General features: G+C 60.3%; 1 protein-coding gene across 13 annotated transcripts in view; it reads left to right on the forward strand.

The window, feature by feature from the left end:
* ABR (ABR activator of RhoGEF and GTPase) overlaps positions 1–25,556 on the forward strand; it is a 181,880-nt gene that overhangs the window by 149,776 nt on the left and 6,548 nt on the right. For 8 of the 13 annotated variants that reach the window (XM_017348925.4, XM_089317562.1, XM_089317560.1 and 5 more), the window contains 3 exons: positions 24,518–24,577; positions 24,716–24,828; positions 25,276–25,415. In XM_017348925.4, the coding sequence (XP_017204414.1) occupies positions 24,518–24,577; positions 24,716–24,828; positions 25,276–25,415 (313 nt within the window). Of the gene's footprint in view, positions 1–13,111; positions 13,587–24,517; positions 24,578–24,715; positions 24,829–25,275; positions 25,416–25,556 lie in introns of those variants that run through there. The other 5 variants (XM_002718897.6, XM_051825368.3, XM_051825369.3 and 2 more) reach the window with 2 other exon arrangements.

The raw sequence follows: 25,556 nt of genomic DNA on the forward strand, positions 1-25,556 counted from the left end.
AGGCTGGCTTGAGAGCGGTTCCCGGGCCGCAGCTGGCTTGTGGCACCCCAGCAGCCATGTGGGCGTGGCTCCCCTGGCTTCCACACCTGGCTCAGGTGGCTTGTCCCCACACCTGCAAAATAGACCAGAGGACAGCAGCTGCCTTCGTGTTCACGTTCCAACTTCAGTTTGTTGTTGGCTCACTCCTGGGAAGGGTTCTGACGCTGTGTCTGGGAACAGGAGGGATGAGTGTGTTGGATGAGCTGTGTCTGCCGGCTGCCCGGTATTAGGAGTGAGCACGCGTCCCTTGCTGGTGCTGTCCTCCCAAAGGCTTAGCTTGCTGCAGGGTTGCTGGAGGCTGGTCTCTGACCTGTGGCCAGGTCACTGGACCTCGTGGATTCTCTGAACACCAGTAGAGGCAGGTCCTCGCCGTCAGCTGTGTTTCCTGGAGCCCTGAAAATATGGGTGTATGTAGGAAAAAGGCACTGTTTGCAGTCTGTGTCTCTGGAACATTCTGAATGCCAGTTTTGAGGGTGACAGCTCCTCACTTGTTGAATGAGCCAGGCACTAGTGGATGGGATGGGACTGAGCCCTTCTCCACACTCCAGGCCTCTGTGTAACCTCGTAGTTGTGGCAGAAGTAGATTCTGGGCTTGCGAATGGGCCTTAAGTGCTCTGGGCTTCTTAACGGCTGCCCAGGTGTGACTGGGTGCCGGCTGGGACAGCCCTGTCTACCACAGGAGCTAGATGCTGCTCTGCCGTAGGGAATGTTTGTTTCCCGATGCATTTTTGAGGTTGCAACTTGATATCTGGCCCTTGACTACGTGGTCTTTGGCATTGGGACCTGTGTAGGTATCCCACTACTCCCCACACGTCTGAGGCTCCAGTGTTTCTGTTGTTTTTAAATTTATTTGAGAGACATGGAGAGAGAAAGAAAGCTCCCTCCCACTGATTCACTCCTCACCTGCCCACAACCGGGGCTGGGCCAAAGCCAGGAGCCAGTAACTCCAGGTCTCGCATGTGGGTGACAGGGACCCAATGACTTGAGCCATCGCTGCTGCCCCTGGGGTCTGCATTGGTGGGAAGCTGGAATTAGGGGCTTCAGTATTGGAGAGGGGATGGCACTGTTTGTTGGGGACCTGGCCATCAGCCTCATACTGCCCCGTGTTTCTGAGCACGTCGCTTCCTGACGCTGTGGGAACTGTACCCTGCTCATCAGTCCTGTCACCAGAGATACAGTGTTGCTGGGCAACCACAAGCCAGAGAGAGAGGGAGAGGGAGAGGGAGAGAAGAGCTCTACATTCAGGGGATGGGAGCCCTCCAGTCCCCAAGACCCCCTGAGGACTAGTGCCTGGCTCTCACACACCCAGGCTATAACAGAAGGCTTAGAGAGGGTGCCCAGAGCAGCCAGCTCAGGGGGCACTTCGGGCGCTATGCACCCTAGAGCTCAGATCCCAGGCCCCAAAGGCCACACTCCCCCCTACCTGGACTTCAGCCCTGTTGTCTTCGTCGTGGTAGTCGTCTTCATCATAGTCACCGTCCTCGTGGTGGTCCTCCTCCTCTCTCAGCTGCACACCCCCAGGGGAAACACACCATCAATCATGAGTCTTGGAGACAGGAGCAGATGGAGGCTGGGGGAGGGGGAGGAAGCCAGGTTATGTTTGGCAGAGCAGAAAGCACCGTCTGGGAAGGAAAATGTTCCTGTGTTTAAGCTTCGAGGAATGCTCGGGGCCTGGGAGTCAGTGCTAAGCGCAGACCTTCCTGCTGCCAGCTGACCTGGGCCTGCCACAGGCCTCTGGGCCTTTGGGCTCCCCCAGCGTCCAGCCCCCCAGCCACAGAGCCATTGTAGCAGCGTCCTGTGGACCCGGGAGGGGGAGGGGGTGCCCCCCAACGAGCACACTGGGGCTCCTAAGGCGCCCGTCCCCAACTGCCCTCAGAGCCCCTGAGCACAGCCAGGCCGGGTGTGCGGTCTGCTGAGCCTTTCCACGTGGCCAGCCCTGTGGAGCCACAGAACGCTCCGCACCCATAGCCTACTCCCGCCGCCTTTGCTGCCGCACGGCCAAGAACGGGAACCGGCACCGGCCTTAAGGTGGCCCCGAGGTAGCACCAGGTCCTCAGGGGAGTTGAGGTGGCCTGGAGAAGAAGCTGGGGGAGGAAGGCCTGCCTGCCTCTGCCGTCCCCTTCCCTCAGAGCCCCCTCCTCCTCCGCCTGCTCCAGCCTCTGCTCCTGTGACCATTCCCTCTCTCGAAGGCTTCGCCTGGTGCGGCAGGCTGGGGCTGACAATGTGTAGTGACAGGCTCATCACTGGCACGCGCGTCCAGCACATGTGCTCCAGGAATCCCGTTCCCAAGTGTGCTCTCCGTGATCCTTGCAACCGCTCTGCGAAGGATCTGACCATCAGACCCTCCCCACTTTGCAGCTGAGGGTGCTGAGGTTGATGCCAGCGAGCAGGGAAGGCCAGTGGTCCCCATTGCTCAGGCCTCCCTCCAGCAGTCTGCCAGCCTGTCCTGACCTGGGGAAGGAGACAGGCACGGGGTGGTGTCTGCCCTAGGATCATGAGGCACAGGGGTTACCTAAGGCAGAGGGCAGGCCTGGCGAGGAGCATTTTGCCCAGTGTGGAGCTGGCTGCCCCGGGACTTGCAGGGTCCCCATCTAGAGGAGCTCCTATCAGATGGGGAAGGCACACGTGCCAGGGAATGAATGCCAGGCCTCCAGGGAGCAGGCGGATGCCAGTGCCTGGGAACGGGAATGTGTGAGAGTGTCCGGAAGCCCAGCCCCGTGCCGGGGGCTTCCATCCCTTACCACAGGGCCTCTTTGGCGTACCCTGTGTGTGGCAGCATTAGCAGTTGTAAAAGGGGTTAAATAACCTGTCCCAGGCCACGCAGTGCAGGTAGGAGAGTCACGCCTTGAACCTGGGCTGGTAGCCGGCTCCAGACCCCAACTATAGATGCTCCTCTGCCTCCCGCTGCTCCGTAAGCAACAAGATGGGAACTTATGCCGCAGGAATTCAAAGAAGGAACTGGCCGCCACGGGCTGCAGTTAGGGAGGCTTTGGTGGGGGGTGCAGCGAGGGGGGTGCGAGAGCACCGGGTATTTATTTTAGAGGGAAAATTGCAGTTGTAGTAAAGAGACTTGGAACCCAGTCACAAACCACTCCTCCCTTCTCCTGGTATGTAAGCTTTAACATAGCTTTGATCATAGTGTGTGATTTATATTTTTCTATTTTCGTGTAGTATTATCAAAACCCCCTTTTTTGGGGGCAGGGCTGCCCAGTCTTTAGAACTGCCTTTTTTGATGCGTTGTCAGAAGAAATTTGTACACTCCATGGAAGTCCTTTCATTTGACAGCAGCCCACAGAGTAAGTGCCGTTTTCAGCTCTGTGTTCCAGCAAGGTGGGCGGGCTCGGGGTCAGCTGAAAGCAGTGGGCTGGGCTCTCCAGGGGCAGGACCCGTGCAGCCACAGGCAGGGGCGTCCCTGGAAATGAAGGTCCCCAGCCACCCTAAGCAGGAGGGGAAAGTAGGAGGGAGGGGAGGGGAGGAGTAAATCATGGGGTTGGGGGCAGAAGGACTCCTGGATGCATTTAATCCAATCCTGGTCTTGAAGACAAGCAAACAGGGCACAAAGGGTAAGCGGCATGGTCACAGCCACACAGCTCCGAATGCCGGGTCCCCAGCCCAGGTCGGTCATGTGTGGTCAGCTGCTGGGCACGTGAGTGGATGGAAATGCTCGTAGATGGTGCGGGGACAGGTGTGGCTGTCAGCCTGTCCTTTGTCACTGGAGAGTGAGTGGGAGATCCCACCAGCTTGGTCCCCTTCTCCTCTTCCAGACCTGAGGAGCCAAGGCCTCTGATTCTCCATCCAGGTCACCCCACCCTCTACCTCTTCGTGGTACCTGGCCCCAGCCAAGCCAGGGTAACAGCTCTGCCAGGAGGTCCTCCCCCCACCTCAAGCTCTGTCTGCCCTGGCTCCCTGGGGACTCCTGCATATTTGTTCTAATCTATTTCCAACCATGCTGCTCCAAGGCTCCAGATGTGCTGTCCCCAACTGGGACCTCTCCGCCTACTGATTAGCATATTCCCAGGGCCCAGCCCATCTTGATTGGCTGGGCCATAGAAGAAGACTGTCCCTCAGGGCCCCACAGTTCAGCTCCTGTCCCTGAACTCAGTCTGGAGAGGGGTCTGAGACCAGGGGGCCGTCTCATGCAGGGGAGCCCCTCTGTGCCCTCACCACTCCTCCCTGCTGCTTCCCCGCACACAGCTCTGCCACAGGCCCAGGACGGCCCCCTCACCCCGGCTCCCCTTGCATGGGAGGCAACTCGGCTTCCCCAGCCGCCTGCCAGGGCAGTGCCTCCTGGGACCCTTCCAGGGCTGCAGGTCAGGAAGGAAGTCCAGCGTGCCGATGCCTGGGGGTAGCTCGCCCTCTCTGCTGACTGCAAGGTTCAGGCTTTTCCCTTCCAAAGCTTGGAGCCCATGGGGGTGGGGGTGGGGGATGCCTTTGACATTCTTGACCGGGCCACCAGGCAGCTTGTGAGAGATCAGAACTGTCATCGGTGGTATTTAGGAGGTCAGGAAGGCCAGTCCCCTGCTTTCAGGACTGGGAATGTTCACCAAGCCCAATCATTTCATTCTTGTTTTAGTTGTGTTACAATGTATATAACATAAGTGGAGTCTATTTAATAAGGTTTAGGTGTACAGACCAGGAGCAGTGTTATCCAACCATCACCACCACCCCTCACCCAAATGAAACTCTGTACCCACTAAATAGGAAACCCCCACAGCTCCGCGACAGCCTCCATCCTACTTTCTGTCTGGACCAGGGGCTTTGTGCCGTTACAGGGGGCGGATTCCATTTGGGGCCTGAGTGTCACTCCCTGGAATGGGTGGGAGCGCGTCTTGCTTATCTGTTCACCCACTAGTAGCCCCGTGGTTGTTCACACCTTGACCCTTCTTACTTTTAGGTGCGGTAAAGAGCCCCATCTCTGAGGATGGAGGTCTCATAGCCTCCTCTCCAGAGATGGGGGGCCCTCCTCCACCCCTCCCAGCTGTCACAGGAGAGCGGGACCATGTGACCCCAGGGCACCGCTGGTCACTGTGAGCTTTGTACAGTTGAGCCACCCCAGCCTTCTCCCTGCCAGGGTGACAGTCCCTGGCTCCTCTCCCCACTGCCAGTCAGCTTTTCAGATGTAGTGAGTGTGGGGTACAGGGACCCTGATGCTGGGGGAGGAGACTGGACTGAGAGTCAGGAAACAATTCTTGACCTCTGGGAGCCTCCATTCCCTTGTCTTCGATGGGGATAGTTACTCCCACTCTTGCTGTGAGGATGGGGCGCACCCAGAAGAGCTGGTCGGAGCTGTGGCACACACATCCAGACTTTGAGTTCTCATTCATTCCATGTATTAAGCACCTGCTAAATGGCAGCACTGAACAGTACATACAAGGAATAAACAAGACCTCGCCATCCAGTAAAGAAAACAAAGGGAATTTTTGTCCTGCAGCCGGGGTCAAAGGGGCTTTGAGGCCAGACAGATTGGGGGGTGTTGTATGTCTGACCTTCTGTCCTTAGTTGAGAGCAAAGGGTGAGTTCCTGTACTCAGAGCCTCAGTTTTCTTACCTGTTAAATGGGCTCTAGTGAGGACTGAATGGAGTCCAGCTCGGCCTTGATGAATGAACCTCAGGGTGGAGAGAGGGGCAAGTCAAGGCTGGGGCCCTCACTGCGGCCTGAACCCAGGGCAGAGCAGCCAGGGTGCATCCCCGTGGAGCAGCTCTTGGCTGGGCTTAGTCAGGCCCAGAGCACGGAGCGAGTGAGGAGCCCGGCAACAAGGGGCCTTTGTCAGCAGCCAGGGAGCGGCTTCTGGTTTCAATTACTCTGCAATGCGTGAGCAAGCTCGGAGCGAGTGTAGGTCAGGAGCCTGCTAGGGCAGGAGTCGGGCTCCCCCACCCCTGTTTGCTCCCTCTGGCCCCCATAGGGTCTGTTGTCCCCCTTTGACTCTGCCTGAGGATTTCCCGGGGCCAGCTTTATTGTCCTGGGAGCCTGGCCTCTGTCATGTTGGCCAGAGTGACCTGGAACCCCTTCCAGCTCTAGCCCACTTGGTGCTTCACAGGTGGTACCAGGAGGTGCTTGGGGCCCTGCCCTGGAGAGTGACAGAGGCCATTCACATGCAACCCTGACACCTTCTTCTCCCATCCAGCCTCTGGGCCCCTGGCCACTGGGCTAGGCCTTCTGTCCACCAGGTTGGAGGTCCGAGCAGGCTGCTGTGAGAAAGCAGGCTTTTCTCTCTCGTTCCACCACCAGGGTCCCCAAGCCCCCATCTGGCACACCCTATAGCCCAAGGCAGCTCCCTGCCCCTGGACACTGGGCGACCAGCCCTGCCCTGCCCCAGCCTGGGCTGGAGACAGGTGTCCAGGGACTGCCTGCCTGCGGAGTTTATGGTGTGTGTACTGCTGCCTGTGCCAACCTAGGAGCTCTCCCCTGTGCCACCATCACCATGCCAGCCTCAGAGGCACAGGGGATGGGGTGGCTGAGCATCAGGCCTGTTCTGCTCCTCCCTGCCTGAGATGCCACCTCCTCCCCAGGCCTAGGTGACTGGAGACACCTGCATAGGCCCCACCCACCCCAGCTGTGGCAGACCCGTAGGTTCCCCAGCCCAGCACCCCACCTGCTGCAACTCTGCAAGGCAGGGCTGGACGCCTCTGGGAGTTGGAGAACAGGCAGCAGGGTACTTGTCCTTGGTGGGCAGAGGCCCGGGGCTGCATCCTGACAGAGTGCCCACACTGCTGTCCAGATGCTTGGTGCAGACCCCTACCAGCCATCCCCATCTCTAGATGTTGCTGATCGGGGGAGCCTGCATTCTGCCCAGTAGACTGTAGAGACAGGAAGCAGATGGAGGCCCGAGTCTCCCCCACCACCCTCCTGGTTTGCAAATGCCACCTTAGAAGGCTCCATGCCATTCTCCCAGGGTAGCTGAGAAGCTGACCCAGCGAGGACCTGGAGAACCCATGCGTCTAGGCCCTAACTTCCAGCCTCCCACCAAACCCAAAGAAGGGTGCTCTCCTTTCTGCTCCAGGACTGAGTATTCCAGGACTCTGGCAGGAGACCCAGGTTTGATCCCAGCTGGCTTGCCACAGGCAACCTCCTGGGTGCATCCTCCCGAGCCCATGGGCCTTCCGAGAGCCCCAGGAGGTGCAAGCAGCAAGCATTGCTGTGTGCAGTGAGTAGCTCATCGCCCTGCACGTGCGCCTTCGTCCTCCCAGGGATCCTCAAAACTAGGTCCTAGGGTGGCCTCACTGTTTGTGAAAATTTGAGAAAAGGACGTGGGGGAAGAATTGCCAGGGAGCTCCCAGCATTTGGGCCATGGCTGCATGTGAGCACCAGTAAGGGGTCGGTTGCCTTGGGGACTCTGCTGGCTTCCTTCCAAGACTGTGGCAGCCCCTCACTGCCAGCCCGTCCTTCACCGTGGTGCTGTGGGCTGTGGCAATGACTGTGCTAACAGGGGACTGACCCCTCGCTCAGCTTCTCCCCCTGGGCTGGGATGGAGATGGCTGGATACAGCCTACTGTGACCCGTGGAGCCCAGGGTAAGCTGCACTGGCTTCAGAACACACCCCAGCGTGGCTTGACTACCAGGCTGACCCAATGAGATAAGTGTTAACCTGCACCAGCAAGGCGGGAGCCCTGCGTTTGTGCAAAATGGGGAGAGAACTGGAGGGAAGACCTGAGTTGTGGATCCAGGACTGCGACCCAGGAGTTTCCTGAAAAAGCCTTAGTCTGCTTGGCCCTCACACAGAGGGAGCACAGGGCCGACGGCCTTGGTCAGGAGAAGCAGCAGCTCTCGCAGGGACTGTCGGGACTGCCCCACGACCACCCACAGAACTGGAGGTTTGAGCCATCCTCAGTTGAAAGGCGGCTCAGAGCTGGGGGCTCTGCTTGCAGGGCTGAGAGTTCCTGGGAGAGACTTGAAGAGCTCCCAGGCAGAAGTGTGAGCAGGTGGGCCCCTGTCCCCACCTCGGCCAGGACCTCTGCCCTCTGCCTTTATCCACTTGGAAGGCAGGGAGACTTCAGCACAAGGTTTCATTTGGAAAAAAAGGAGGGACAGACCTCAGCAAAGTCATCATAGTAAAAATAATAACTATTTAAGGCCATTGGGCTGGTCCCTACTCCTGGTCTGACAGGTGTGCAAGCTGAATCCAGAGAAAGAGGGTGGCTGCCAGGCCCCTGGCTTCCCAGGGCTTTCCTGCAGATCACCTTGAGCTCAGAGCTGGGTGGAGGAGCGGGAGGCAGGGGGCTCAGCAGCCTTCAGCCCTGCTATCCGAGGCTGTCATGTCCTTAGCATGCTGCCTGGGTGGCCCCATGTGCCCAGAGCATGCCCCGGGGTTCCCCTGCCCACTAGCTCTGCTGGGGTTCCCTGGCCTCCTTCCTGTGAGGAGGAATGGGCAAATGACCAAGGGGTCTCCTGGCTGTGACCGCTGTCCTGGGTCAGGAAGGTGTAGGTGGCCTGGGGGGGGGGGGGGCGTGGCCTGCCCACTCTGTCCCTGGGTGGGTTTTGTTCTAGATAAGCAGGATGTTCCTAAAGGCTCAAGTGGATTTTCCACCCTTTTCTGTGACCAAGCGTGCCCTGAGAATCACTTGAGCTTGCCAGGGACGTGCTGTGCCACTGGGTAGTTCGGCAGCAGCCCAGCTGTTGGGCTGTTTCAGCGTCTCCGGTCCACTTAGTGCCACCAGGCGCCCCTGAGACCACAGGCGGAGGTGGTCAGGCAGAGTGGAGAGTGCAGCTTGTGAGGAAATGAGTGCTTGGCCTGTCCGGGAGCCAGCCTGGGCCAGGGATGGCAGAGAGCAGGTTGCCTCCAGCAGACTGGGTCTATGGAGCAACTAGCTCCTCCTCCCTGCCTTTCACCTGTACGTCCCAAACCGGAGCATACCCAACCCGGTGCCCTAGCCCCAGCCCCAGCCCACACATCTGTCTTTAACCACCAATAGCTGCTGATCACCAGGGAGTTGAATTAGGAAAAGCACAGCTGCTAGCAGGCAGAGCCCAGAGCCCTGGGCAGCTCTGCGGTCTCAGGCCTGGACTGCCTGAAGGAGCCCTGAGCCCTCCTGCTTGGAGGGTCAGTTGAGGTGTGTGTGTGCACGCGTGCACGAGCGCGCGCAGCGGCGGCAGTGGGCGTGGCGCGGGTTGGCCAGCACTTGGTTTGGCTGAGTCAGACGTGCGCTGTAGACGGCAGCCTCCCAGCCTGGTGCATTGTGGCTGTCCATTCAGTGATGAGTGGATGAATGAATGAGTAAATGAGTGGAAAGGCAGCTGCCAGGCTCAGTTCTGCCATTGGCTGCTCAGTGACATCCGGCAAGGTGCTCCCGCCCGTGGACCTAGTGCAGGCCATGAACGTAAACAGCAGATACTCAGGCTATCAGACGGGCAGACAAGAAAGATGTATAAGTGGGTCCCCGTTTATCAAGACTTCCGTCCTTCCGATCCATAGGCTTGCGTTAGGGTGGGTACAGAGAAAGGTGAGAGCTCCGGGCAGGGCTGCAGGGACCACGGAGCCGTCAGTTAGGACACTGCCAACCCCACGGGTCCTGGGCTGTCTGGGCACTACCCTGCTTGGTTCTCTTTTGGCCTGCTCTTCTGTGCCCATACTCAGCCAGAAACCAGCCCCAGGATTCGCTTCTGCTTGCCTACAACCCTGGTGCCACCTTACCCTCCACTAGAATCTGGTCTCCCACCCCACACCACGCAGAGCCTGACAGGTCTCTGCCAGGCCCGATCCACAGCTGGATGCCAGGCCTCTCTCTGTGTGCTGGGGCTCCCCACCCCGACTCCCCTCCCCTCTCAGGCCAGCCCTGCAAGGGGGCTGTGGCCTTGGTCTGCTGGACGCTCAGAAACTCCCTTTCCTGCCACGGGGTCCTGTGAGCCAGAGGACAGGGACGAGGGCGGGGGGAGATGAAGGTCACTCCAGTGGGGAAGGGTCAACTGAGAGAAGCGGCAGCCACGTCCCGAGGTTCTGAGAAGGAAACTTCCTCCCCGCGTTCGCAGGCCCGGGCAGTGCTGTGGCAGTGCCTGTCTCCCGCCCGCATGTCACAGGCCCTGTGTTATTCCCTGGTGACCTCTTCCCCCTCAGCCACGCTGCTACTGAGCACGTTAACCTGATTTCACCTCAGTCACAGCTGTGCTGGTGGCGAGTCCCCGGCCAGGCTCCTACCCACGCCCCACTAGGGACAGCCCCTCTCATTCCTCTGGCCCGGAGCCCGGGGAGGGGGTGGGGGAAGCTGGGACGATCTGCTGGGAGTGTTTTTAATTCCAAAGGCAGCGACATCTGTGCGTGGGGGCCTCATTGCCCAGCTCTGTTTATCCAGACAGGGGCTCTTGCCTGTCCTCATGGGTGGACGGGTTCAGCCAGGTGTGGCTGGGTGGAGGGGTGGTCACTTCCTGGGTGCCCAGAGTAGCTGAGCTTAGCCCATCCAGTAGAGATGGGGCAGGGGCCGTGGTGACCTACAGGGCCTACAGTCCAGGCTGCCCCTCTTGAGTGGTGTGCTGGGGACATTTGTCATGCACAAATCCTCCTCCACTCTGCTCCCAGGCCAGTGATTCCAGGAAAGGATGAGTCAGGCTTGGGGAAGAGAAGGCAAATCTGTGCTGTCCCTCAAGGAAGGCCCGGCCCATTGGGAGGAAGGGGAAGATGAGCATCTCCAGGAGCGCCTCCGACTCGGCTACCCATCTGCTAAGGCGCTTATGTCACCATGGAGACCAGTCGTCCACGGTGCATCCAATCAGAGCGTGCCTCACCCAGACACGTGTTGAGCCTAGGGCTCCTAAGGCAGACAAGTGTAGAGCTCTGGGAAGAGGATTTATACCATCACCCCTTCCCCCCAGCATAGCCAGCGGACAGAGGGTACCTGTCCCCCCAGGCTGCACCCTGTGGTATGTGACTCGACCAGGGGAACGAGAACCTTAAAAAGCCGGCAAGAGGCCAGTTCAGAAGGTAACTGGCCAGAGCCAAGTGCTGGCTGTGTGTCTGCAGTGGGTGGACATGTGCGATGGCTCCTTACCAGCCAGTTACACAACCGCCGATTGCACATTTGCTGGAGACATGCAGAGAAGCGCTGGGGCCCAGCTGGGGTGGATGGCCGTGCCCCACAGCTCTGAGGGCTCCACCTCCTAACGGGGCTACCTTGACTCCCTCTGGTTACAGATGTCCTCCGCCTTCTCCCAACTTCCATGGCACTTCCTGCCTGGTTCTGATGCCTTGTCCGTCGGGGTAAGACGCATAGACGGTGCACAGTTGATCCATGGCCGGTGCAGGGAGGCCTATTTGCCTCCCGTGGAGAGCAGCGTCCACATCCTGTGTGTGGCAGCTTTGTCAGGCCCTGGCTTTTGATTCATCTCTGATTCCTCAGTCCCTAGCCCAAGGCTGGGCACACAGCCAGGCCCTCAGTCACTGCTTCTTGAATGAAATGAATGGGATGAAGACATGGAGCTGGAAAAATGAGCCAAGCCTTAGCCTTTCTGGAAGAAATGAATTTCGTGGTAGGGGAGCTGCATAGTCCCTCAGAAAAAGGTGGCACCCAGGTACCTGGAAGAGGCAGGGGATGGACACTCAGGCCTCAGCAGGGGACACTGGTATCTCTTTTGCTCCCTTTAGGGGGTGCTGGCTGTGCTACTGTGGCTCAGCCAACTTTTAGCTATAGTGGCTGTAGGCCAGCTTCAGCTTCTGTACCACCCAGAAAGGGCTGTGGTACCTTGGGAAAGGTGGGGCCGGCCCGGCTGCCCTGCGGAGACACCTACAGCCCTGGCCATGGTTCTAGCCCTAGAGGCCCCCGGCAGGACTCCCTCTGCTGGGCAGAAGGCACCGGGGTCTTACAGGGGAAGGGTAGGGCATCCCACTCTGGCCTCTGGCAAGTTTCCCAAATGCTCTGTGTCCCTGGTTTCCTCCAAGGTATATGGTGGGGGTGCTTGTACTTTGCAGAGTCGGGAAAAGATGGATTAGTCCATGTGGAGGCTTAGCGTGGTGCTGAGCACCCCCAGAGGGCAACTCCCAGCCCCCCAGTTCTTGCTGTGCTCAGGGAAGCCGCCAGGGGCTCTGATATAAACCCCAAGAGCTCTCCACCAGTGACGACCCGGCAGCAGCATTCCAGGTCTCTACCCAGACCCACCTGCTTTGCACCAACCAGGAAATGGCCTGACCCAGCGCCTTGCCCCACATCCCAAGAACCCTCCTCCCTTCAGCCGTGCGGTGGTTGTGAAGGGGACCTGTCATTCCCAGCTGTGGCCGCATGACTTCCGGTGAGAGTTTACCTCCCCGAGCCCTAGTTCTCACAGTTCCAAAATGGGGACAGTAGCACCGGCAGTCCGGAAGTCATGAGGTTTAAATGCAATTGAGCACTCAGGAGACCTTCACAGGGGATCTGGCTCCTGATTGACACTGCCAATGCTGGCTTCCTTCCTCGGCTGTGCCCAGCTCCTCTGCAGTGCCTGGCATCCTGGACGCCCCTGGCTTGCCTGTGCCTTGCCATCTGGGGGTCAGGCTTGTCTCTAAAAGGCGTCCTCAGCCGTTACCTTGAGGATCTCGGCTGGGTCTTGTGTCCGTGCCCCCCGGTGCCCAGCACAGACCAGCGGCTTCCTTTTTTGGTGAGCTGTGCAGGGCATGGTTGAGAGCTGCTGTGTGAGGCACGAGTCTTACTGGTGGTCCCTGGCTGGTGCTAATGTCCAGGAACAGGACCCCCTGGTGGCCTGATTCCTGCACCACCAGAGGGGGTTGTGCCTGTCCACAAGTGCCTGTCCCTGTCACCAAGTTGGCTTCCAGGGAGGTGCTTGGGTAAGAGTTGGGGGTAGGAGTAGGTGACCTCCAGGGCAGTGGGAGCCCTTTGCCGGGGAGGAGGGGACAGTTGCCAGAACCTGACCCCCGCAGGCCCCCTGCGGGCGGTCCCAAGCTCCCTATGCCGCAGGGCCCCCAGGAGCAGCCTGACTGTGAAGGAGTTAACCAGGATCCCGAGGGGAGGGGAAGGGACTGGCTTGTGTTTGTCAGCTGCTTGTCAAACTTTATTGAGCAGGGGCTGGAGGGAGGGCCGTGGGTCAGGGGGCTGGGATTTCTAGAGGGCCGCTCCAGCGCCTCTCTTGAGTCACTTCCTCCGTGGGGGCGGGGCGTTCCCGCGCTGCCTGCAGTTGGCAGCGCTCAGCGGCGCTCGCACTGGCCACTGGCATGTTGCGAGCCCGCCTGGGACCTGCAGGCAGAACCCCTGGGCCAAGGTGGCGGTGGCGGCGGCGGCGGCAGCAGCCAGGCTCCGTGCGCAGCAGTGCGCTCAGCTGGACCACCGCTCCCGCTGGGCGCGCGTGCTGGGCCGCCAACTCCGGGAGGGAGGGAGGGAGGGGCGCGGAGGGGAGGAGAGACCCGACCCCGCCCCCTGGGCTTCTCCGGCCGGCTCGGAGCGCAGAGCGCTCCCGCAGACCCGGCCGCCGGCATGACGGACGTCCTGCCTCAGCCCGACTGCAGCCTGCAAGCAGTGTGCGAGCCTCTGGAGCGCTGCTGTCTCCATCCGCTGGAGGAGCCGGGGAGCAAGCGGCCCCCCAACACCGGCGCGCGGCTCTGGGGCCGGGTGCGCAGCCGGCTGCTCCGCCACAAGGTGCCAGCGGGGGCCTGGAAGGGGCCGGGGGCTGGGAGTGCCGTGGGTGGGAGCTGCGGAGCTGCCTCTTAGAACAGCTGCCAGGTTCCTGGGGTCGTAGGACCGAGGCTGGGGTGTGGGTAGGGGTCTGCTGGCCGCGGCTGTAACTTGTGGGTGCTGGTGGTGCGCCCCGCACCGGCCTGGCTGCCTTCTCTGTGTCAGTCGCTTGGGGAGAGGGGTTGTCGCCTGGCTGCTTTCAGAGTCCATGGTGGCAAGAATGTGAGCAGACCAGACCAGGGACTCCTGGGTCTCTCTGTCCTCCACAGTGCCCAGCCCAACCCTGGCCACCCTGCCTCCGGCAGGCACTGCAGAGGGGCCCTCGACACCGCCCCCCCCCGGGGAGGAAGGAGGGGAGTGGGGGTAGCAGTGGTGCTGAGGCTGGGGACTGGAGGCCGCCTCTTCAGGGACCACCCAGATGAGTGCTGGCCCAGTGCCAGCTGGACATCACGCAGCTCAATCAGTGTGCCAGGGGGGTCCTGACCCAGCAGGCAGCTCAGACCAGGCTGTGCCAGGCCAGACTGCCGGTCCTGCCTGCAGCCCCAGACCTGAGTTGGGCTTGAAATCAGAGATAGAAGCTGACTGTCCCGCAGCTGGGCAGGCTGCCTTGGGGGCTGGCTTTGGGCCCTGGTGTTGGGCATCTGAGGAAGAGGCCGGCCCAGTGCCTAGCATACGGTTCTCGATAAATGTACAGACTAAATCGACTGCCTAAGAAGGGTGTTATAGGGGGCCAGCCAGGGCTATGCCCATCCCTACAGACAGTGAGCCAGGAGGCTGGGCTGTGACGGGGACGTGCAAGCCGCCTGCAGCTCGGAGGAGGACCCTCTGTGCGAGCTCTCGCTGCCAGCCTGCACGGTGGCTCCTGAAACCTGCTGAGGGGAAGTGACTCTGGCCTCTCGGGCTCTGGGTTTAGTTTCATCTCCTGCCAGTGGGGCGTACTTGACCTCCCAGGGTTGACATCAGTCCTAGAAAGTGCTGGGCAGGGAGCAACTTGAGCTCCCCTGAATTGGCCCCTGTGTCACCTTGTGCCTCCCTGGGGGCAGGCTAACAGAGCCCCTCTGTGCTGAGGCAGCGTTCTGTGCTGGGCAGCATGGAACTGGGCCTGCCTGTGCCCCCACCCCCCTGCTGAGGCCAGCAGACGTGGGCGAGCTCACCATCCATTTCCCAAAAACCTCAAGGTTGGCAAGAAACTGACCCAGCAGGTTCTTGCCTGGGGCTAACCAAACAGAGCCCTCCGGTTTACCTGTTCCTTTGGGGAGGTGCCTGGCAGGTACGGCATGGGGGGCATTTTTTAAACCCCTATTTCTCAGACTTGCAGTTCCTCTTCCCCTGTGCACTTCCCTGGCAGAACACAGAGGCCACCTGAGGGACTCCTGGGCTGGGTATGCCCCTGCCGCAGTCCATGAGCTCCATGTCTGTTGGCCCCCTCTGGGCAGGGTTGGTGGCCAGCCGGGTGCTGGACTAGAGGCTGCCAGGCTGGTTGGCATCAGTGGCGCTAGGGGGTGGTTTCAGCGGTAGAATGCTCTGTGTGGCAGGTGATTCAGTGCCCTTGCACTTGCTGTGTGATAGTGTGCAGTGTCGTGGACACGGTGGGTGACAGAGGGACACCCACCCTCCAGTGCCTCTGGCAGAGAGTAGGCTGGTGGGTGCGCAGACGGAGCTGGGGCCCGCTGTACTCTTCCCTTCTCTCCCCGGCTGCATTAACCTAATTTTTTCTTCAATGCAGCGGGCTCGCTGCCAGGCCCAGGGGCTGGAATCAGGCAGCAGTTTAGGTGGGGGTGGGGGAAGGGCGCTAGGTTCTTACCAGTCTGGTAGGAGGGGTCACCACGTTAACCGAGCTCTAAGGATCTGATGTTGTGGATTGGGGAGATACTTGGAGCCCTCCCCCTCTCATTAATTAAAGATTCCTTAAAGTGGGGGGTGGGGGGGTCAGCTGAAGGATCTCCTCTGATAAGGACGTTCCCAATGAAAACTGAGCCTGGACAGCAGTGGTGGCCTCTGGTCCCAGGAGCCTGCCATTGCTGGGGAGGGGACACACGCCGGTCGGGCTCTCCTCTGGGTCCTAGCAGGGCTTACAGTAGGGCAGTTCTTGTCCCCAGGGAGAACTGTGGGGCTGTAGCCTTGTTCTGTCCCTGACTCGGCAGTCCGTTTATTGTGCAAGCGCCTAGCCGAGGAGCCACGTGGCACTGGGTTTGTGGGCTCTGCCAGTGCTCTCGGTATTTAACTTCATGTTTCTACTTTCCTTTTTCTTTTTTTTCTTTTTTGGCCTCAAATCCCACTCAAGTAGACCAGGCTCCAGGCCTTGTTCTTCCTCCCATCCCGCCTGTTTCTAGCTCCTGAGCTTGAACTTGGGAGAGGAAGGGAGCGGAGGAGGAATCCCATTCCGAAGCCTTGAAGCATCTGAATGATTTGAGGGAGTTGCTCATGGGGTCACGGGGAGGCTGAGAGGGCCCCTGGGAGGCCAGGCCGGAAGCGCGTGCCTAGGGGAGAGACCGTAGCTCCGCACTCAAGGCTGGATGGGTAGGGTCCAGGGAGTAGAGACTGAGGACAGCCTCTGATGGCCTTGTCTCTGCCTCATTCAGAATTTTCTGCCTCCAAAGAGCTTCTTTCAAGAAGCCGGGGCTGCTGCTAGCCCGGGGGTGCTCTGGTGGTCTCTGCCTCCCCTGCCTACACCGTGGTCAGAGGTGTTGCTTGAGGAAGGGCAGTCTGGGGCTCCATTTGTGCCAATGGTCTTGGAAGAGGCTTCCTTTCTCCGTGGCTGGACTGCCACCACTGCCAGCTCGGAGCCCACCCAAATGCAACGTTGAACCTGACTCTTCCTCCCAACCCAGGGATCAGTGAGCACCACAGCTGTTGCATTTCCTCATCTGGCTCTGGGCATCCAGAATGATCTTGAAACTTCATGCAGTGGGAAATCTCTCCTGGCTTTGGTCGCTCACGCTCTGCCTGCCGCCCTCCTCCTCATTCTCCAGAGGAGAGAAACTTGTGTTCACACCCCACCCACGTTGCCCTGAGTGACCTCCTGGGCCTCTGTGTGGACCAGGACAGGGGTCAGGCTGGCTAGCAGGTTGGGGACAGGGGTATCCCTGTGTTCCCATAGCCACACAGCACTTGCCCAGGCCCCCAGAGCAAGAAGACCCAACTCCTGATCCCCTGACACTCTGGCTTCTAGAAGCTTCCAGAAGAGCAGGGATCCTCAGCTGTGAGAGTCTCAGAGGGAGTTCAGGGGTCTCCATCCAGGCACAGAGCCCCTCATGCGTGTCCACTCTGTGCCATTGCTGAGAAGGTCACAGGCCCAGGGTGGGGCTCCTGCTCTAAGCAGACTTGGCAAGGCACTGTTTCTTGGCCTGCGGGCAGTCAGTAGGGCACTGGCCCTGCCCTGCAGCTCGGCAGTCCCCCAGATGGCTTGGCTGCTCTGTTCTACTGGGCTCAGTTCCCTAGTTTTTAGATGGCCCTGGAGCAGAGAGAGCTGAGCCTGCCAGCCAAGGTGGTTCCTGAAAGGCCAGAACCCAGGGTTGTAGTAAGAGTCAGAGGCATTGAGGCGCCAAGCCCAGGAGGATGGGCATTTTGGAAAGAGCACAGAACTTCTGCAGGTGCCGGCCTGGGGGAGTTGTTACACATCGCTCAAGGGCCACTGGTCCTCAGCACACAGAGCCCCCTGTGCCTGGGACCTCCCCACCCAGCGCCCTGTCTGTGCTGGACCCCATGAGCTGTCGATGAAGGCCTGCTGGCCTAGCATTGCAGGGTGGGCCCTGGATAGGTGCAGAATGCCCAGGGCAGCTGCTCTTGAGTGTCTCTGCAGAGGGGCTAGGAGGGCCCCAGGATCCCCACACCCTGCATAGGCTGAGGAAGAGTGGACTCTGCTCCTGAGCTGGAAGCTGGCTCCATCTCTCTCTCGGACAGTGACCCCCAGCCAGGGCAGGTGCCTCCAATGGGCGCCAGAGCAGCAGAAACCACAGGCTGCCTTCTTGTCAGGTGCCTGAATGCCTTGCCCATGCCCCAGCAGGTTTTCTCTTTCGAGCAGCCCCCGCCATCAGTCTTGCATGACACAGGAGGCCAGAGGAAGGAGGATATCAGCATGGGAGGAATTAAGAGGATTTTTTTTTTTTTTTAAAGCCCTGGGTCTGCTTGTTGAACTTGCTGTGTGACCTTAGGCAAATCTCTTCACCTCTCTGGTTCTCTGGCACCAGTACAACAACGGTGCTGAGTGGGATGATCTCCTGGAATCCAGTTCATGTGATGAGCTTGGCCGTATCTCAAGATTCCCATTCCTAAGCCTTAAACCAAAACACGCTGGGAGAGTCGGGGTTGGGGGAGAAATCACCCGGCTGCCCCTGGGCCACAGCCAGCCATTCACTAAGGATAGGAGAAGAGAGGCAGGAACACTGGCCCCACACCTCAGGGCCCGTGGCGGAATGGCTGGACCAGGCTGAAGCCAAGAGCAGGCGCTTGATCCAGATCCCTTATATGAGTAGCAGGGACTCAACTACTTGAGCCCTCACCTGCTGCCTCCCCGGGAGCCCGTTAGCAGGAAGCTGGAATGGGGCACGGAGCTGGCACTCCTAGGCAGAGGAGATGATTTCGAACCAAGATTGCAGTGATAAGGAACAAAATGAAGTCCTAGGCAGGTGTGTGCATGGCAGACACAGGCTGTGTGGAGAGTGGAGGAGGTGACGCTGAGTGAGGGGGCAGCAGCCAGATGTCAAGAGTTTTTGCCTTTGATCTGAGTGCCGTGGGAACTGCCCATGGGTGTTTAAACAGTTATCTCGAGGAGGATACGTGTTGAGTGCATCTGAGTACCAGACATTGATCTAAGGCAGGGCGGGTGAAGTCAGAGAAGGAAGTACATGTTGCTACCTGCACGTTGCAGGTCCAGGGGCCGGCTCAGAGCCCAGGGTGGTCTCTCTAGCCCTGGGCCTCCCCCGCCGCAGCCTCAAGATGCCCTGGCCTGGCACTGTGACCTCTATGGGGACCCTTCCCTTTGGGGACTGAGCTGAGTGACCCCGCCCTGGCAACCCTGGTGCCCCCACCTGCCAGGCTACTCCCGTGTGCCCCTCCAGGCTTCCTGGGGACTGGGCAGTGTGGACGGAGACATGCCTGGCCTGGGTGTCTCCAGAAGCAGTTTTGTGTGCGTGCTCTTGGGACAGCCACGCACAGCTGAGACTTGCCGTGTGGCGGGTGCGGGGCAGGCCGGGCCCTGGGCTTGCTTGGAGCCCTGGGGAAGGCGGGTTGCCGGGGCACGGAGACGCTTACCAGGCTTCAGTTCTGAGCGGCCAAACCCCTTCCACGTGTGGACGCCTGGGAGCTTCGGCTTTCTGGGGAGGGGGAGAGGGCAAGCTGAGGCGAAGCGGCCTCATGTGGCTGCCCACAGGGCCCTGGCCTGTTCTGCCGTGCCTCTCTCTGCAGGTGAGGGCCGGGCTAGGGAGAGGGCACTGGGCAGATGAGGTCGCCATCTGCTGACCCTGACCCTGGCCGCCCTGACCGGGCTGCTGAGTGCCTTGCCCCCGGCCTTGCCTCCCCCTGGACTCCTCTGGGCCCTCCCTCAGGGAGGAGAGGTCAGCTCTTGGCAGCTCCCAGCCCCCCCTGTTGCCAGCCCTGCCTTGGCTCTCACACCTATAGTCTGTCACGGTGACATGCTGGCTCTGGTGTCCAAGGGGACCCAGCCCTGGGTGTTTGGCCATGCTGGGGCCCCTGGGCTGGGGCAGTGGAAATGCACCCCTGAGTCAGACAGGACCCCTGGCTCAGGGCCCTGTCTTTACAGCCTGCCGCATCTCCTGGGGCATACGTGCCTAGAGCAAACCCCTGTGCAGGGCCGGCTGCTTGTGCTCCTCCCTGAGTTCCTGTCCAGCCTGCGGGTTTCAGTAACCACAGGTTCAAGGGAAGTCCGTGGCCTGCCAGAGCAGGGCCAGAGAGCTGGGCTGCGACCTCAGAGGCCACGCAGAGCAGAGAAGGCTGGGAGGGAGCGTGTCAGGGCTGTGCCAGGAGGCAGAGCTCCAGGGGCCCCTGGGCCCCTGCCATGGAAGCCATGAGTAGGGCTCTGAGGGAGGGGCTCAGCCTGCAGAAGTGGGGCCTGGGAGCCCCGTCCTCGGGATGCCCAGCCCTGGGGGAGCACCTGGGTTTCACCCCAGAGTGATGCTCACGGAAGGCCGCTCTGAGCTTCTGCACCGCCCACTCTCCTACCAAGACCAGCCCTGGCCGGCTCCAACCGCTGAGCCCCTGCTGCCCACAGACACCAGGCCCATAGCCAGCACAGGCCCCCTGTTGTAGACCAGAGCCCCCCTGCTTCGAAGGGCCTGTGGGAAGTGGGGGCAGAGCAGCCATCCCTGGAAGACTTGCGGGCGAGCTATGGCATAGCAGACAGGGTGTGGCCCAGCGGCCAGAGGGCCTGCTCCTACATGGTTCTGACGGCCCGAGGAGCAGTAACAAGACACCCTGATGGGGACAGGAACCCACACCTGCTGGACTCTGAAATGCTGGGAGGTGGCGATGAACAGCCCTGGGGCAGAGGGAAGGGAACAGGCTGCAGAGAGACAGGGCTGGGAGGGCGGGCTCATACAGGGGGCGGTGCTGGTGAGCAGGACCCTCAGGTACGCACAGAGCATCCTCCCCTGCCCTGGGAGCCTCCGGTCCTCCCAGCGCCTGGCAAGGCCGCTTTGGCACCTCCTGTCCTGAACATGAGGCCATTTTTGGTCCAGAACAGGAAGGCCACCTGCCAGCCCCACGCAGGATTCCAGCGGAGGCCAGGCTTTTGCTGCAGGGGATGTGCCGTTTGCTCTAGGGGAGTCTGAGTGGGTGGCCAAGGTTCGACTGGCTAAATGCGAGGCGGGAAAATGACTGGGCTGCATTCAGTAACCATGGAGGGCCGGCTCACTCTGCTTTCTGCGTGGCCTGTGGCCTGTTTCTGTCTGCCGGAGCCCCACTTAGGGGGTGTGAAGGCGGTGTCCCCGGTGGGTCTCCCCAGCCTGGCCCCACCCATCTCACTCCTGCAGGTGATCTCCTGGCCTCCAGGTGCCTGGGGCCGAGATGGTAGCTGTCCGCTGGCACCAGAGGGTAAGCCATCAGGTGTTCCCACCCCCTGACATGCCAGGGGCCGGCTCCTCCGCGGCCAGCGCTAATCTAATCAGGAAATAGCAGTGTCCACATTTCCCAGGGGTTATAAATAGTCACAGCACTTCAGGCAGAATCATTTCTCTGGAAAATGTGCCATGGCCCTCTCCGCTCCCTGCCCCCTTCTCTGTATTTAAGTGACAGCCCGAAATAGACTTGGTTTCTGGAGGCTGCTGGCCTCCTGGGAGACAGTGCGTCACTGGCAGGGCCATAGGGCTTGGGCGGGTCTCCCTGAGCAGGTACCGGTGTCATGCTTGTAGCAAGGCCCAGGAAGAAGGCAGTGGTCAGGATGTGGCACCGACCCGTGTGAACCAACAGTGCGTGGTGCCTGGCAGGGGGAGGGCAGGGGGAGCTGAAGAGCCTGGTGGCCTGGGGTAGCCTGGAGGCTGCCTGGTACAGGCGGGGCTAGGAGCACCAGGAGTTGCTTTTCCTGTCCTGGATGCTCCCGGGAGATCGAGTGTTGCTGCTGGGCAGCTGGAACCGGGGTGAGGGGAGGGAAGAAGTAGAAGGGCTGTCCCGGGGGTGGCCTGCCTGGGGCCAGACCCCGCGCCAGGCCTCACAGCTTTGCTGAGTAAATAGTTGTTGCCAAGAAGTGCGGGCGCTAGCATAGGTGCCCCACGGGTCATTGCCTAGCAGCGGAGGCAGGGGCTCACTTTTGGACCCCAGCCCTCACCCCTGTGTGTAGTGCCCTGGGCCAGTACTTCTTGCTTTTTTTTTTTTTTTTTTTAATTTTAATTGATTTTACTTATTTGAAAGGCAGAGTGACAGAGACGGGACGAGATCTTCCCTCCACTGGTTTACTCCCCACGTGGCTATGACAGTCCATGAGCTCTGCTGCTTTCCCAGGCATATTAGCAGGCAGCTGGATTAGAAGCAGAGCAGCTGGGACTTAAACTGGCACTCTGATGGGATCGGGCATCGTAGGTGGTGTCTTAAGCCGCTGTGCCACAACACCAGGCCCTTCCTGCTTTTTAAGCCGCCTCTGTAGAAGGGGAGCAGCTGCAGAGGCAGAGACCACACAGGTTTGTTAGGGTGAGTGACAGGCGCTCCATGCAGAGGAACGGTCATGGGGCCAGGGCACACCATCGGCTTGGGCCCTCGCAGCTGCCGGGGCGTGGGCAGCCAGGGCAAGGGAAAGGCTGTGGTGAAGCCAGCCAGATACCGGGGCCATGCAGTTGTCCTGGGTCTCATGCTGATGCCGAGACAGGTTTTTAGGAAGTGTGGTTGCTCCCCGAGGGGAGTGTCTGCCCCTGTCAGTGGGCAGGGAGCCGCTGCCATCCCCGTGGGGCACCTGCCAGGAGACAGATTGCGAGCAGTCCCAGGGCCTGAGTCCAGGTCCAGCTGCCAGCATGGGGTGAGGGAACTACCGGGGCAGCCTTAGGGGCCTAAGAAGTTGAGACAGGAGGGAGCTTTCAGGAAAGTGAGGCCAAAGTCAGAGTTTCCTTGGGGACCCAGTGGGACCCTTGGCCTGCAGCCCTCTGGAGCAGAGAGCCTGGGCCGAAGCCAGGTCGCGACTGCCTGAGGCTTCCTTGTGTTTAGAGGTCCTGAGGGCAGCGGCTGTCCCCAAGGCACGCCTGGTTCTCTCCACACTCCTTCTGTTTCATGCTCTCAATTCTGTTCCTCCTGTGTGCAGGGAGCTGATGACTAGTATCGGGCCTGGGCCACAGCTGGCCCAAAACCAGGTCCCCTAGCAAGCCAGCCATGGCCCCAGGGCTCCCTGCCCAGAGGCTTGGGTGCCGCCTGCCCCTGCAGAGTGGGGTAGTGGAAGGTGCCCATAGCACTCAGCCCCCAGCCTACCCAGGCAGCATCCAGCTCAAGGCACACACTCCCCGGCAGGCGCGGGGAGGGTGTGCAGGTCCTCAGCCACGGTGCTCTGAGCAGGCGTCTCACCACAGCCTCTGCCCTCAGCCCTCCGCACGGGAAGGGCCCGCTGCATCCTGGGAGGCGACAGACAGCTTCTCCAGGCCATTATGTGGCCTTCCAAAGCCATGTGGTGTCCGGTTCTATGCTTCCCACCAAACCATTGGAGGACCCAGTTGTCAGCCAAGACATCATTTAAAATAATTTTTGGTAATGGGTTTATGTGCAACTTAAGGTTTGGAACATGGGGAAAGGTGAAGGAATGGGGTGGGCACTTAGCCTAGCAGTTAAGCTGCCTGGGGACCAGCACTGTGGTGCAGCAGGCCAAACCACTGCCTGTAACGCCAGCATCCCACATGGAGTGCTGCTCCTGATCCCGCTCCCTGCTGCTTACAGCTGAGAACGCAGGGCGTGAAGGCCCAAGCACTTGGGCCCCTGCCATTGTGGGATGGAGTTCCCGGCTCCTGGCTTCAGCCTGGCCCAGCCTCGGCTATTGCAGGCATTTGGAGAGTAAACCAGCAGATAGAAGATCACTTTCTCTCTGTATCGCCCTGCCTTTCAAATAAATAAATGCATCTTTTAAAAATTAAACAAAATATGGAGGCGGTATTGTAGTGCAGCAGGAAAAGCTACCACCTGTGACACCGGCACCCCATACAGGCACTGGTTCCTGTCCTGGCTGCTCTACCTCCGATCCAGCTCCCTGCTGATGGCCTAAGAAAGCAGCAGAGAATGGCCCAAGTGTTTGGGCCCCTGCATCCATGTGGGAGACCTGGATGGGGCTCCTGGCTGCTGGCTTCGACCTGGCCCAGCCCTGGCCGTTGTAGCCATCTGGGGAGTGAGCCAGTGGATGGAAGATCTGTCTCTCTGTCTCTCTCTCTTTCTGTGTAACTTTTTCAAATAATTAAATAAGTCTTTTAATTGGTAAAATACAAACCAGAACGCAATTCTTTAGAAGAAAGGGGATAGAACCGTAAATCCAAGAAGAAAGGTGCAGGCTTTCTTCAGGAAGAAAAGAGCTTGCTCGTGACTTTTTAAGTGGATGATGGCGGGTATCAGAATCACCATGGTGTTCGGATTCCACTGAACACATTTAAAAGAATAACGTCACGGTTTTAAGATGCCAGTATTTACATTATTCTGGAAACTGTTCTTTGCAACTGTGTAAACTCACTGTATAAATGTTGAGATGTTGACTTAAAAATGTGCTGGGGAGTGCAGAGTTTCTCAGAATTATTTCGCGGGTATGCGAACGCAGGTTTGAAAGCCGCTGAGTTGGAGACACCAAGTCCTGATCGGCCCGTGCGGAGGTCCCCCTCCCCCTCCCCCTCCCCCTCCCCCTCCCCCGCTCTGCGGACCTCCCCTGGGCGATGTTGGCGGACTTGGGAGCCAAATGCTGAAGCCAGGCTACCTCCCTGGATCTTCACAGTCTTGGGGGGGGGGGGCTGCTACTGGCGGCCACACATAGATGGAAAAAGCCTGGCTGAACAACACTGCACCTCGCCGGGCTCCTGCTGCTGCCTGGGCTGGGCTGGGCTGGGCTGCAGACACGCTGACCCCGAGAACAGGGGGTCCTTGCCTTCCATCGCCTCCTTGAGAACAGGCCAGGTCCCCTCTGGACAGGACAGAGCCCCACCCGGCTGACTCCCAATTCGGGGGGCTGAGCAGTTGCTTACCGCTTGTGGGCCTCAGTTTGTGCATCCGTGAAGTGGGATGGTCAGGAATAAATAAAGTACAGAGCAGAAGCACCCAACAGAGGGCGCCCCACCTCCTCCTCAGCACTGCAGCTCCTTCCCTAGCGGGGCTGGAGCCGCCACGGAGGGTTGACGCGTCAGAACCTTCCTAACGGTTCCGCAGGCCGCCGAGCGCTGGCTGGCCGTGAGCTGCCGCCTCTCCCTCACTCACGTGCTCTCTTTCCATCTCTGCAGTTGGATCCACAAACTGTTGAAACCAAGAACTGGCACACGGACGTGATCGAGATGAACGGGGTGAGTCAGAGCGGGCAGCCCAGCCCCTGGCTGCTTCCCGCAGGTGCTGGGCCGGCCGCCCCCCGGGGTCGTCCTGGGGATGGGGGGTGCACTCAGTGCTCATGCCCCGGGGCACTTGTGCCTGCCTCACCCCCCAAGCAGATCAAAGTGGAGTTCTCCATGAAGTTCACCAGCCGGGACATGAGCCTGAAGAGGACCCCGTCCAAAAAGCAGACCGGCGTCTTTGGGGTGAAGATCAGCGTGGTGACTAAGTAGGTGCCGCCCCTGGCATCCCTGTGGGAGGCCCCACGTGGCCCGCAGACGCGTGTGCTGCTCCTTGGCACACGCGGTGCCTTAGCATCAGCGGCCGGCCTGGACACGCAAAGAGCCATGCAGAAATCCCAGACTGGGTGCTTCTCGCGATACAGGCCGAAATCTGAGCGCTGCGAGCCCAGGTCCCTCGTCCCACCGCTCCCGGGGGCCGCTGGCCTCCGTCCTCGCTCAGGTTACCCGCGGGGCCTCCTTGAGGCTGGAGTCTCGGGCAGCACTCCTGCCCCCGAGCTCTGGGCCTGGCTCCGGGGACCTTCTCTGCCTGGGTCCCTTGCCGACCCTGGGTGGGGGAGACCTTTCCCGGCCCCTCTCTCCTGACCCCAGGGGCTGCCGCGGGCTGGGCCGGGGGACCCCTGTCCAGCTGCTCTCACCTGCCCGCCATCCGCCAGGCGGGAGCGCTCCAAGGTGCCCTACATCGTGCGGCAGTGCGTGGAGGAAGTGGAGAAGCGGGGCATCGAGGAGGTCGGCATCTACCGGATATCGGGGGTGGCCACGGACATCCAGGCGCTGAAGGCCGTCTTCGATGCCAGTGAGTTCCCAGGCCCCGCCCTGGGCGCCCGCGGCCAGGTGCTGTGCTCAGGCCCGGGGCCTGCAGCCCTCCCGGGCCGGGGCTTGCCTGGGTCTGAGCCCCCCCTCCTGCCTCTCCCCGGGGACCCCCTCCCTGCCCTGT

Source organism: Oryctolagus cuniculus, chromosome 17 (genome assembly GCF_051225735.1).
Source record: "Oryctolagus cuniculus isolate XC-2025 breed Fujian yellow rabbit chromosome 17, ASM5122573v1, whole genome shotgun sequence".
Lineage (NCBI taxonomy): Eukaryota > Metazoa > Chordata > Mammalia > Lagomorpha > Leporidae > Oryctolagus > Oryctolagus cuniculus.